This window comes from Populus alba, chromosome 19, assembly GCF_005239225.2.
Source record: "Populus alba chromosome 19, ASM523922v2, whole genome shotgun sequence".
NCBI classification, from domain to species: domain Eukaryota; kingdom Viridiplantae; phylum Streptophyta; class Magnoliopsida; order Malpighiales; family Salicaceae; genus Populus; species Populus alba.
In genome coordinates, this window is record NC_133302.1 from 21,967,810 (window position 1) to 21,982,305 (window position 14,496).

A 14,496-nucleotide genomic window follows, 5' to 3' on the forward strand; every position below is an offset into this window, starting at 1 on the left:
TCTTGACTTGTACTCTTGAATTTGGCCTTGGAAAAAAAATTATTCTTTCATCTTTTTTTTCTTTTTCTTTTTTATCTTAACATCTCCTCTTCTTTGGAACAGAAATTTATTCCATTATACACTTAGCTTAGAAATCTAGTTAACAAAATATATATTCCAAGAATAATGAAACTCAAATGCTTACAACTATGAAGCAAACACATTTGATTTCAGCATGTTTACAACTAGAATTTCTAAGACAATTATTATTTGACAATGAAGCTGGAATATAATTCATAAACACGTGATAATATGAGAGGGGTAGGTACAGGGACCTACTTCAAAAGGAATGTGTGCATTTAACTCTCACTCATAATTTAAGCCTTGTTTGTTTTAAAAAAACTACTTTTTTAAAAAGTAGTTTCCAAGCTTTCTCATGTTTGGTGAAACTACTTTTTTTCTAATAAAAACAAAAATAATTATTTTTTATCAGGAAAGTGTTTTTCTCTTTTTTTAATTTTGAAAACACTTTCCTTGTCTTTACATGCACAATACCTTACACAAATCTCATTTTCTTTGTCTTCATACCAGAAAAGCCCAAATATCTAACTCTCAAGTAATACCATTAACTAATTTGGCTTTTTCATTAATTTTAAAAAAACTATTTTGAGGTTTTTAAAAATAAAATTTACATAAAATAAATATATGATATTATAAATTCTTTCCTCTTATAATTATACATTTTATATCTCATTCTTCTTTTATCGTAAGTGGTCAAATATTACATTCAATATTATATATATATATATATATATATATATATTAGATAAACTTGAAAAAAAAATTGAAAATATCTATAAGTTATTTTTTAGTTTATTTTTCATGACATAGTCAAACACCGGAAACTGTTTTTCAATTTATTTTCTATAATACTGTTAAATATAAAAAAATAATCTACTTTTCAAAAATTTACTTTTTAAAATAATTTTTTTTTCAACAAACAAACAAAACTTTAATGGAATAAATATAAAAGGGTAGACACAACATAGTTTAAAAAGTTGAGAGTAACATTAATTCATGTAGAAGATAAGGTACCACATCAAAACCTACGTACCAGATAGATGAAGGGTATTTTTGCAATTTGTCCATAAAAATAAATCTTGATCCAACATCATGATCATCCATTTCTTTCAGTTTTATACGTTATCTCTATAGTAAAAATATATATAACCTAATTTTTAACCATTAATTATTGGACCAAAAGTCTTTCTCACTCTTTGAGCGTGTTTGGTAGTGTGGTAGCGGTTGCTTTTCAAATAGCTTTTCGTGCCGAAAAACATGCCAATGATGTTTTTTTATTTTTTAAAAATCATTTTTGACATCAGCACATCAAAACGATCCAAAAAGTACAAACCGAACTCAATTTTAGCAAAAAAAAAAAAAAATTTAAAATTTGACGAAACACAGTTACAAACGCAATGCCAAACACTCTCTTTAACTTGCACTTGGAAATTTCAACTTTTTTTTCTCTTTGTAAGATGCAAAAAAGTATATCTATTAACATACCATGGCGATAATGATTGCGCGTTGTCATAATAGGGCTCTTAGGAACGAAACAACGACGAAATTGATGTGTGACGCAATAAACTATTTGACAAATCTATTTTAATGTAGCTTTCATTTTGATTTAAAAACGTAAAATCAATGTCATGATGCTGTTTAGATTAAAAATTCCATGATTTATCTAAACAAATTGTCGGTGATATTTAACCTTTTCTTTTCGATTTTTTATGATATTCTTGAACTATTACAATATAAATAATACGTCACCGTATACCTTAACTGAATTAATATATAAAAAAATATCATCGACCTTTGTTTTAGATTCAAACAATAACATATAAAACCAATAAACATCTAAATTCAAACTCAATTAATAACATAGTAATTAAATCTATTCTGACCCATAACATAGATCATAGATTAAATAAGTCAAATTAAAAATAATATTTTTTAAAATTGTTTATATATATATATATATATATTAAATAAAACCAAGTTCTATCTAGATTTTAACGGGGTAGATCAAATAATTAGTTGAATCCACTTAGCATGTTAGTTTTTAATTGTCAAAGAATTAATTCAACTTAATAGTTTAAATTATTAGATGAGGTCCCAATATAAAATTTATATTATTTTCTAATACACCCCTTCAAGTGAAAGTCTTTTAAACTTGAAACTTGCACATGCTCATATTACCTTGTGCTTTAAAGATTCGAACGACCGCTTGGTCATCAAGGTTCTGATACCCTATTAAAAATTTAAACTATTAAATAAAATTTTAAAATATAATTTATATTATTCTCTAATATCTGTCAACAGTTTATTAGCAATGCTGGGTTTTATAATAATGCTTTAAGACCGCACAAAAAGATAGCTACAGACCAGAACAAAAACTCATGAAGACATAAACTCCAAACATTTGTCAATTACACGTTTAAAACTGTTTCTGCATGATACTATCAACAGGCCTTGAGCCAACATCAAATGTGCTACAGGACAATAAGACACCAAAACTGCCAAGAATCATACCCTCTACGCCTCTTCCTCCTTGGTTAATTTTGACCGGAAAGTTTCTTCTTATTCCGCCGACTCCATATCTGTCCATATCGGGGACACGATGAACTGAGCAATCATCAGCCGCTTTGACATGCAAGAAGTTTGGACGGCGATCCACTGTACTGGGCGATCTTCGATCATAAGACGGTACTGCTACGGTGTCAATGGTCAATCATCTGAACAATTTAATTCAGCATCACAAACATTATGGATGACAATGGCTATCTATTATTTTTTTCTTATATATATTCATATTATATTCATTAGTTTTTAGTATTTATACTTTATTTATTAATGTTTTATAATGTATCCATTATTCACACACACACACTCACACACACACATCCAAAAAACCTATGATGTTTGAATTAAATTGTTATCCGTACATCTTTGGTATTACCCTGGTATTTCGATGAGCAGTAAGAAAGAAGCATATCATATTGGTAAGGTTCATGCTCGAGCAACTTTGTAAATGGTTTGTTAATATCATCGGCGAGAACCGATTGCCATGGTAGAGACAGGGAAACAGAGGCTCTGGCTTCACAGATAATTCGCCTGGTGAGTCCTCAGACAAACAACAAATCAGGTGGTGAGAATCTAGCAAAAAAAAAAAAAACACGAGTTCAGATGAGAAGTCCTTTACCGCTTTACTGATTTATGGCTATTGCAATGCTTTTACTGATTTGAAAATTCTCCTTCCAGACTTTCCAAGCATTCCTAGCTTATCCAATTGTGCATCAGGAACGCTTGTGTACTTGTGCAAATTCTCAACCCATTCCTTCCAGAGAGGCCTGCGAGGACCAAGAATTTTGAAACTTGAGGTAGCATAAATTAGTAAAGAACTCATTCACAGCACTGAGAATTCTTCTGATCCGACCATTCTCTCCATTTCAGGCCTTTTTCCTTCACCGGAATTTTGTATCAATGGAAAATCATTGCCCCTCGAAATCAATACTTCAGTTGGAGCAAGGGGTAGGATAATCCGTGAGAACTTTGACAGTGACAACATTATGAGATCTCTTGGAAATATCTCCCGCTTTACAGCCACAGCTGTCCCGACCATTTTGCAGATAACAATTATGTTATACAATATGTGAAGCATCAGTGAATGTCGAGAGATAACAATAAGCTTTGTTTTCTTAGATTTCCTCTTCAACGAAGAAGCAAAGATGTTATAGGTGTAAAAATTTCAAGAAAGCATGGAATCAACCATTCTGTATTGTATACATTAGAAAAATAAAAATGCTAAGATAGATAACAGTACCCTGAACGATATTGCAAATCAGATTCAACTCTATAGTGTATCAATCTGGTATGAAACACTGAGATGAAATGCTCAGTTTCACATGATCCAATGAACTCATTCCATCAATTCCCAAATTTTCTTCATCGTCACTTTCACCACTTTCCTCGGATCCAGAAGCTGATGTTCCACCAGATAATCTTGCTCACTTTGACATGCGGCCACTTTTTGCAGGTAATTTTCTCTCATACTCGGACCTTAGTACTGTATAATAATGAAAAGCATGGTCTCCCTACAAATTGCATTCGAATCACAACCGCAATTAACAACGAGAAAAATGAACTCAGGCATAATTTATATGGACGACACTATCTTGATCTTAGGCTCTTCTGAACTGCATGGCATTTACATGCAATGAAATGACAGAAAAGAATGTTTCAACATATATAGCTCGGAGAAGAGGGTATAAATCTTCCAAATCAATCACACCAATAATCACAGTTGTCTCCCCCACAGCAATTCGTAACCTCCAACACCATCCAAAATCGTAAAACACCATATGAAAGAACCATTATACCATGTATGATTGCTATGCCAACATTTCCATGCACACTACAGGAGGAATCAAAATAAATAGCAAAGCCAACAAAGCAGTGTCTAGAGTGAAACTCCGACACGAAGTTCTTTTGAAGAAAGTGATTCAAATGCGTGCCAGCAAGAGAAATTTCATCAACTAACAAGAAGGACAAAATCATAAGAGCCACGAGAAAGAGAGATGAAATCAAAGATAATGAATGATACACACCTCAAAGGCCTTCGATATGCCATCGAAGTGTGATATATTGGAAATATGTGTGAGCTGGAACTAGAGTAATAGTTTAGTAGAAAGACATTGAAGAGTTTTAGCCAATGTTGCTTCTGCCCTTCGTTTTTCTTTGTAGTATTTGTGTCGGGGACACTAACTAAAAGCTAATATATTATAAAGTTTAAATATTTTTCATATTTATAATTGACCAAGTTTGAATAATTGATATTGGAATTTTGCATTTCAATCCTATATAATATAAAATATTTTTTCTCCTCCCTTTCCTTCTCTCTTTTCATATCTTCTCTATCCCTAAACATCTTATCTCCTCTTTTCTCTCTTTATAATAACCATTCTCTTTTTCTTTTCTTTTTCTTTTTTCCTTCAAAACATCATCTAAACAATAGAAAAATAAAAATATTAGACTGAAAATCAACATAATTAATTAAACCACTACCATCATCATCCTTTTTCAACAACAACATACTAGATTTATCGCTTTTCCCTCTCGAATCATCACAAGACCTGACCCACCAACTTTCCTCTTTAATATACATTTTTGCAGGGAAAGAGAGAAACAAGACCCTCAAAATGTAAGAAACAACTCGTTTTTAACTTTCATAGAAGTAAGCATATTTTTTGTCAATTCCATGACATAATTAAAACCTTCAATTTGCCTTTACTTGTGTCATTGTTGTTAGATTGCCTATGTAAGATTTAAATAGTGTTAAAAACAAACACTCTCTTAATATTCTAATTTCTCCACACTTTTTTAGAATCCAGTTGCTAGGCGATGCACTTGCGTTTTGCATCTAAAAGCATCATTTTTTATGCTTTTGAACGCAAAATGCAGGTTGGACCTCACCGTGTAGCCAATCGGAGCCTTAATTGTTTCTCGACAAATTTACCGGTATTAATCAGTGGCGAGTTTCTTTTTTATTTCTCTAATTCAAAGAGCTTATATTTTCTTTATCTCTGGTATAATAATTTATATGGGTTACTTCTAATAGATTTCTCACTTTAAGCATACAATGCATAGCAGATTTGGTATATGATAGTTGAAAATGAAGGATTGTATGCCAATGATTAAGATGGTGGTTTTTGAAGTGGCTATTTGGTGGTGGTTTCATCGATTGTGTTGATTTTAGTCAAATACTTTCTCCCTTAGAATCACCTGCAAATGATTTGGAAACCAATTATTCGTGTAGTTTACAGATTGCATATCCCTAAGTTTTGATTTAGGATCGAGGATTATGGTTTCTAGATTATGATTTGGGAAAATAATGGTAGTAACAGGAAGAAAATACTTAAATTATAAGGATGATTTGAATATTAAATCAATTATAATGACATTTTTTAATATATTTTTTTTCAATAACCTTTGCTAATGCTTGACTCAATATGTAAATTATTAGTAATTTAAATATATAAATAGAAGGATGTAAAATGTACCTTTTAAAAAAAAAATGAGGACAAAGGATTACCCGCTTTGAGTTGGTCAAAATAATTTCCTATAATTTTCTAGTGTATAACTAGATTATTGATTGCGTTATGTTGTGGGTCAAATTAATTTTTTTTAATGTAAGAAAATGTCTAGATACGTATTACTAACAAGTTTTATAGGAGAAAACATTTTAAACCGTGTGAGAGCTGACCCGGTCAACTTAACAGATTCAAAGATAACTAAAAAAATCGTTAAAAATATAGTTTAACTAAAAATAATTCAAGACGACATGTTTTTGAAAAAAATATTGCGACAAAATATATTGGATCGATCTAATTTAACTCAAGCCAACTTGTCAAATCCATGCCTCGGGTCATAAGAGCAGGATAGCTACATACAAAGCAAATCGAAACCAAATATGAAACCTAATTCTTGATTAAACCAATATTGATGGATGAAAATAAAAAAAAATTTGATTAAAAAAAGAGACAAAAAAAAAAAACAACTCATAAGTCAGGTTAACTTGTTAAAGCTACAACTCAAGTTATGTGACTAAAATAACTTCATAGAAAGCAAATCGAAACAAATTATGAAATTCAATTTCTAATCAATCTAATGTTGAAGGATGAAATTGAAAAAAAAATATTAATAAAAAAAAATAAAAAAAACTCAAATTAACCAATCAAACTTATGACTTAAGTAATGAGATCAAAATAACATTATAAAAGCATAAATAAATAAATAAACTAAAAAAAAATAAAAAAACTTTAGTTAACTTGCGACTTGGAATAATCAATTCCAATGTTGAATGATGAAATTAAAAAAGATAAAAAAAAATTGAGGCAAATTGAAATAATTCACCTAACTCATAACCCAGATAATAAGATCAAGATAACTTTTATAAAAGACAAAAAAAAAAAAAGTGATGAAGTTTAATTTCAAATAAACCTAATATTAAATTATGAAATTTAAAAAAAAATTAAAAAGTAACAAAAAAATTGACATGAGTTAACTTGCCATGCTCGTGACCTAAATTATGAGATCGAGATAACCTCATAGAAAGTAAATAAAAAATTAACCCAAATTAACTCGGGTTAAACTGCTAAATCTGTAAGGTCATAAAATTGTGACAATCCCATAAAATGCAAATCAAAACAATTTATGAAGTCTAATTTTTAATTAACTCATTTTTAAAAGCTAAAATTAAAAAAAAAATCAATATAAAAATAGGACACAATCAAATGACCTGAGTTTATCTAGGTTAACTCATAAAACATATGACTCGAGTTATAAGATTAGAATAATCTCATGGAAAGTAAACTAAAATAAATTATTAAGTTTAATTTATATTCAACTTATTATTGAGAGACAAAATTGAAAAAATACTACTTAAAAAAAAAAAGTCTACTCAATATGATTTACTTGTCAAATTCACAACTTGAGTTATATAACCGAGATAACTTAATAGGAAATAAACCAAAATAAATCATGAAATTACTTAATATTAAAATATAAAATTAAAAAAAAAACTAAATAAACACAAATTAAACCTATAAAACTTGTATCAACCAAAACATTATTGATATTTTTTTAATCCCCGGTGACCATATATAATATTTGAAAATTTAATGTATTAGAAAATTGTCTACATAGTGAAACTTTTAAAGTAAAAAACAACCAATTTTCTAAAAGGAAAAGGATTAAAATATAGTTTTACAACCTTGAAGGACTAAGATACAACTTATATCAAAATTAGGGACTAAATAAACAATTTACTCAGTATTATGCACACAACTTTATCTTCATGTTTCCACCTGCTCGCCCCTCTCTCCATCCTCCTCCTCCCCCTCTCCACTCTTCGTTAAACCCTATAAGCCTCCTTTCTCTCTTTTCAACCTCCAAAACGACGCCGTTAACACCATCAAATGAACCCTTCTCTCCTCGCTTCTTCACCTTCCACTCCTTTCCTCTCCCCAATCCCTCTCAAGCTCACTCCGTCCTCTCTAACCCTCCCTAAACGCCACCGTTTTCTCGTCTCCTTCCCCCGCAGCTCCGCCGCCGAAACCCCCTCCACCGCCACCTTAGAAGCAAAACCCGATAATGTTTTTGGAGGAAAGAGAGAGCTAACAGGTATTCAACCTATAGTGAGTAATCTCTCGCCGACGCTAAGATTGGCGAGCTCGGCGATAATCCTAGCTGGAGCTTTAGCTGCTGGGTATGGTTTAGGGACTAAGTTCGGTGGCGGGTCTCGGAATTTGGCACTTGGCGGGGCTGCTGTGGCCGGGGCAGCTGGCGGGGCGGCTGTTTTTGCATTGAATTCGGCTGTTCCGGAGGTTGCGGCGATAAATTTGCACAATTATGTTTCTGGGTTTGATGATCCCATTCAAGTTAGTAAAGAGGAGATAGAAGGCATTGCTAAAAAGTTAGTTACCTTTAATTTTATTTTGGCTTGATTGTTAAAGTTTTCATTTTTATTGCTTTTTTGCCAAAAGTTTGGTGCTTTGTAGCAAAATTTTTTGGTTAGTGTTTTGGTGTGTTTTTGGGCATGTGACTATAGTTAAGATCATGTGTGCAGTGTGACTTTTTTTTTTTGGTGAATTTGAGTTGAAAGTTGTTTATTTTTTATTAGTTTATGATTGTTTTGGCGTTTCGTGCTAAGAGACTTGAGTTGTTGTGTGTTTAGCTTTACTTTTGTTAGTTTTTGAAATTTATTTGTGAATGCTGAATTTTGCAGATATGGTGTGAGCAAGCAAGATGAGGCATTTAATGCGGAGCTTTGTGATTTATACAGTCGGTAAGTTAGAATCGATGTTGAATTTGGTTTTAGTAATTTTGTTGAAGAGTTTGCTTTTGGAACTTGTTTTCATTCTTTGCTAACATTTTGGTTATTTCACCTTGATTTCGGTTTAGGTTTGTGTCCTCTGTCCTTCCTCCTGGGGGTGAAGAGCTTAAAGGGAATGAAGTTGAAACAATCATTAATTTTAAAAATGCTTTGGGCATTGACGACCCAGATGCTGCTAGCATGCATGTGGAGGTATTGTTGTCTTCACTAGATGCATGCATTTGAAAGAATGAGTATGCTAATGGTTGTATGTGAAGTGAATTTGAGATATGTTTCCTTACACTGCTATTTTGTGTACTGGTTGGTAGCTTGGGAGGCGGATTTTCAGGCAAAGGCTTGAAACTGGGGATCGTGATGGAGATGTAGAGCAGCGTCGGGCAAGTCATTTGTAATTTTGCTTGTTGGAATCTTAATTCTGGATCTGGAGACATTGGTTAGTGAAAATTTTGAATGAAGATATGGAACTTGACCATTATTACTGATTCTCCAGTGCAGGCATTTCAGAAATTGATATATGTTTCAACTCTTGTTTTTGGAGAAGCATCATCTTTTCTTTTACCTTGGAAACGTGTTTTCAAGGTCACCGATTCTCAGGTATTTTTTTTATCAACTGTTTCTATTTCTAGCTATATGCACTTGTTTTTTGTAGATAACATATTCAGCTTCTTGCGACCAGTAGCATATCTTCTGTCCTGTTATTTATATTTTGTCAAAAGTTGGCATGCATTGAACTTCTAATTGTTTACCTTTTGATTTTCATTCTTCCCAGTTTATTGATATTATGTATTCCTCTTGTTTGTCTCAGGTTGAAATTGCTATTCGTGATAATGCCCAGAGGTTGTATTCTTCAAAGCTAAAATCAGTTGGAAAAGGTAAATTTAACATAAATTGTCTGTAATGTTTCTTTTATTTTGTGTTAGCTGATTTCAGTGGTAAGCAATGCTGTGATTAGTGAACACCAAGCTGTTTATATATTTTCAACTTTTATATATCATGGTTTGGTAGGGTTGCCCATTTAACTTTTATTGATTTCAGTGGTATGTTTGTGCAATGTAATGGGTGATATCCTAAGTCATTGGTTATCAACAATATCTGTTTGATTATTTAGCCAATACAACTATCCACTGCTCTAGTTTTTAATTTCAGGGGATTGATATTTCACTTCCTTTTAGATTTTGTTTATAACTCTGGCTGGGGTTGGACCATGGGGGAGGAGTGATTGGAATGCTTAGGCACAAATATTTTATTACTCTGTATACAATCTTCTTCATTGGCTTTGTTTCGAAAACAAAATTCTTAGATGATCATTCTACTGATAATACGGATCGAGGATGAGTTGAAAATTCCTTTTGCATTTTTTACCCTTTCTAACATGCTTGTGTTTTTTTTCCCTTTCAAATAGATATTGATGTGGAACAACTTGTTAGCCTTAGACAAGCACAGATTTCTTGTCGACTTTCAGATGAGGTTCCTTCTTCTCGACTTCTCATTGGTGGTCTCTGTGTTTTGGTTCATATTTTTTCATACATGGCATGTTCTGTTTGTGACAGCTTGCAGAGGACTTATTTAGGCAGCACACAAGAAAACTGGTTGAGAAAAATATTTCTGCAGCACTTGATAGACTGAAATCTAGGACAAGAACAGTGTATGATCTTTTCCACTTGTCTTAAATTCCAGCTTATGAATGTCTTTTCAAGATATTAATTATTTTAATTTTGAAAAGAAAAGACCTGATGTTTGATATGTCAAAGAATCTGTATTGCTTTACTCTTTGGAACTTTTGGTCAACAGTATCATATATGCTAGCTGTTATGTTATTTGCACCATATAATTAAATTAGGTTTTACAGCCAGGATGTTGTGAAAGTTGTGGAAGAGCTTGATAAGATACTGGCATTCAACAACAAGCTTATTTCATTAAAGAACCATGAGGTTGCAGCTTCATTTGCCTGCGGAGTTGGTCCAGTTTCTGTATCAGGTTTGGATCCTAGAGGAGCTCTTGCTTTCATGTTTTTTCAAGATCAAGTTTTTGACATGTCAGTTTTGAGCTGGTACTAAAGTGTTCGTGCCTTAGGTGGTGAGTATGACAATGAGAGAAAGAGAGACGATTTGAAGCTTCTTTATAGGGCATATGTTACAGATGCTTTATCTGGTGGTCACATGGAAGAACATAAGGTGATGAATGCTGCCTTACACTTTATTGATGTGTGTAAAAGAAAGTTATTCTTATTAGTACTTGATACCTTACCTTTTCATCACGTTCTATGTACATTGCTTATGTCATAACCCTCTTATATTTTTTTGTAGCTTGCTGCATTAAATCAATTGAAGAATATATTTGGCTTAGGTAAAAGGGAGGCAGAATCAATTACGCTTGACATCACTTCAAAGGTATATCGTAAACGGCTTGCACAGGCTGTTTCAAGTGGTGATTTAGAATTTGCTGATAGCAAAGCAGCCTTCCTACAAAGTCTCTGTGAGGAGTTGCACTTTGATCCACAAAAAGCCACTGAGATTCATGAAGGTAACTAACATCAATTGATTGCTAGCATCAATGTTTTTAAAATGTCATCCTGAGACATTTTACAAGTATCTAGAGGATTTTTGTTTTTGCCTGTTCAGATTTTCTCATGCATAGTGGAACTAATGCTCCTTTATTTCCAGAAATTTACAGGCAAAAGCTTCAGCAGTGTGCAGCTGATGGAGAGTTGAGTGATGAGGATGTTAAAGCGCTGACTCGTTTGAGAGTCATGCTCTGTATTCCCCAGCAAACTATCGATGCAGCTCATTCTGATATCTGTGGCAGTTTATTTGAAAGGGTAAAATCAATTTTTCTATAATATTTCTGGTTACAATATGAAAGTTTTCCTCAAGTCTGTCTCATTGGTTTGTGCTCTATGCCTCCGCATCTAGAACTAGTCTGTTTCAATTGGTTTCCTTCGCAACAATGCACCTCTATCTAATTCTAGGTGGTTTCAAGTTGAATTAGGATTAAAGAGGTCAATGGGGACATGGAGACATCTATACACTATGGGATAGGGCTGTTTTGAACATTATAAAAGCACGTAATCTGTTCAAGAGAACCATGTTTAGGTTTTTCCAAACTGTATTTTAGATTGTGGAGGTCAACAGGGACTTAGAAGTGTCTATACTTATTTAATGGGGTTGTGTGGAGTGTACAGAGGGCCGTGTTTCTTGTTTTTGACTGTTCTTTAATCTCTATTATTTGCTTGCTTTGAGGATTCACATTTTAAAACTGTATGCATATATCATTAAGGGTAAGGGTCTTCTCGTGCTGACTTCGTGCTGGTGTCCTGACACTTCTTGCTCAATTATCTTTGATATTTTGGGTATAAATAGAATTTCTCATTTGAATTCAAATTAAGAGATGTTACACTTCTACTTTAGGGTTTAAGTTGCATAGTGCTAATTGCTGAATTCTTGCTCAAATTAATCAATTCATTGCTGATGCATGCCATTGTTTTTCAGGTGGTTAAAGATGCAATTGCATCAGGGGTTGATGGCTACGATGCTGATGTTAAGAAGGCTGTAAGAAAGGCTGCTCATGGCTTACGCTTAACACGGGAGGCTGCCATGTCCATTGCTGGCAAAGCGGTGAGTATACACTTTGACTATCCAGTGTGTATTGTTAATACAGAACATAATCTTAAATTAAACACATTTCCTTTTGCTCAAAAACTCTTCCTTGTTGCAGGTTCGAAGGATTTTCTTAAACTTTGTAAAGCAAGCACGGATGGCTGAAAACCGTACTGAGGGTGCTAAAGCACTAAGGAAATTGATCGCCTTCAATTCATTGGTGGTGACTGAACTGGTGGCTGACATAAAAGGGGAATCTTCTGATACCCCACCAGAAGAGCCTAGTAAAGTGGAAGACAAGAAAATTGAAGAGGATGATGAATGGGATGACGAGGGATGGGAGTCCCTTGAGACTCTTAAGAAAATTAGACCAAGTGAGGAGGTTGCTGCAAAGATGGTGGGCAAGCATGGCCAGACTGAGATAAATCTTAAAGATGACCTTTCTGAAAGAGAGAGGAATGACCTCTACAAGACATATCTACTTTACTGCCTAACCGGGGAAGTTACCAGAATTCCGTTTGGTGCTCAAATCACCACGAAGAAGGATGATTCAGAATACCTTTTGCTGAATCAGCTTGGTGGAATTTTGGGTTTGACTGTAAAGGAAATTGTGGAGGTCCACAGGAGCCTAGCTGAGCAGGCTTTTAGACAACAAGCTGAGGTAATTTTAGCTGATGGACAATTGACAAAAGCCAGGATAGAGCAGCTCAATGACTTGCAGAAGCAAGTTGGCTTGCCACCCGAATATGCACAGAAGGTGATAAAGAACATTACAACTACAAAAATGGCAGCTGCTCTTGAAACTGCTATCAATCGAGGGAGGCTCAATATGAAACAGATAAGAGAGCTGAAGGAAGCAAGTATTGACTTCAACAGCATGGTATCTGAAAAGTTGCGAGAAAACCTGTACAAGAAAACTGTTGATGAAATTTTCTCATCTGGCACTGGGGAGTTTGACGAGGAGGAAGTCTATGAGAAAATCCCAGTAGATCTTAACATTAATGCCGAGAAGGCTAAAGGGGTTGTCCATGAGCTTGCACGGAGTAGACTGTCAAACTCACTGATTCAGGCTGTGGCGCTACTAAGGCAGAGAAATCAACAAGGAGTGGTATGTACTTTTTAATTTTCAATTTAAATAATTTTAATAATGCCTAGAGGGGAAGAGGTCTGAGGTCTTTTTTAACCACTTTTGTAGGTTTCCACTCTTAATGACTTGCTGGCTTGTGATAAAGCCGTGCCTTCCGAGACATTGACATGGGAGGTGCCTGAGGAGCTAGCTGATTTGTACACCATCTACATGAAAAATAACCCAGCACCAGAAAAACTGTCCCGTCTGCAGCATCTGCTGGGCATAAGCGATTCAACTGCCACTGCTCTTGGAGAGACGGAAGATAGCGTGTTCTCAGTTGGGGCAGAGGAAGAAAAGTTTGTGTTCTAACTTCTTAATATGATGTAATAGTATTTTTTCCCCTTCCCCAGAAAGAGAGAACTTGCCATATTATTTTTAGGAAACAGTTTTCATAATGCAATAAGATGATGAAGTTTTGGTAGCCCATGAGAGTGCTATAGATATGTTCAGTAAGTATATGAATGTTTGTCTTCTTTTCATATTTGCTGATGAAATGCTTTCGATAGTTGCAACTATCACTCGTTTCACTCGAATCTTTCCAGTTATTCAAGTAGTCTCGAATGGACTGATGATTTAGCTTTCTGCCAATGCCAACAAATCGAATGAAGGTTTGGTTTACACTTGTTTTGAATGTTTGGTTCCATTCATCCATGTTCATCACTTCGTTATTTTGGTGTGTCTGTCAACGTTGAGATGTTGCTGGTGGGACTGCGCCAAGATGGCAAGACCTTTGCTTGAATTGAATGTTTTCCATGTTTAGCAACCCCCAGGAGTCAAAAAAGGTACAAACGGGTATTAATTTCCAGTAGGGCTCAAAATTGAGATCTCTCTCCTTTTCT

At 33.8% G+C, this 14,496-nt stretch overlaps 1 protein-coding gene across 1 annotated transcript; it reads left to right on the forward strand.

The window, feature by feature from the left end:
* The first annotated feature begins 7,896 nt into the window (after positions 1 to 7,896).
* On the forward strand, positions 7,897 to 14,078 carry LOC118034409 (protein TIC110, chloroplastic). Its single transcript, XM_035039689.2, has 15 exons — positions 7,897 to 8,512; positions 8,825 to 8,884; positions 9,001 to 9,124; positions 9,241 to 9,309; positions 9,428 to 9,526; positions 9,738 to 9,804; positions 10,335 to 10,399; positions 10,483 to 10,577; positions 10,782 to 10,909; positions 11,006 to 11,106; positions 11,239 to 11,455; positions 11,596 to 11,750; positions 12,421 to 12,546; positions 12,647 to 13,636; positions 13,724 to 14,078. Exons 1-15 carry the CDS (start codon positions 8,016 to 8,018, stop codon positions 13,964 to 13,966), a joined length of 3,036 nt encoding a protein of 1,011 aa, XP_034895580.1. The 5' UTR covers positions 7,897 to 8,015; the 3' UTR covers positions 13,967 to 14,078.
* The last annotated feature ends 418 nt before the right edge of the window (positions 14,079 to 14,496 follow it).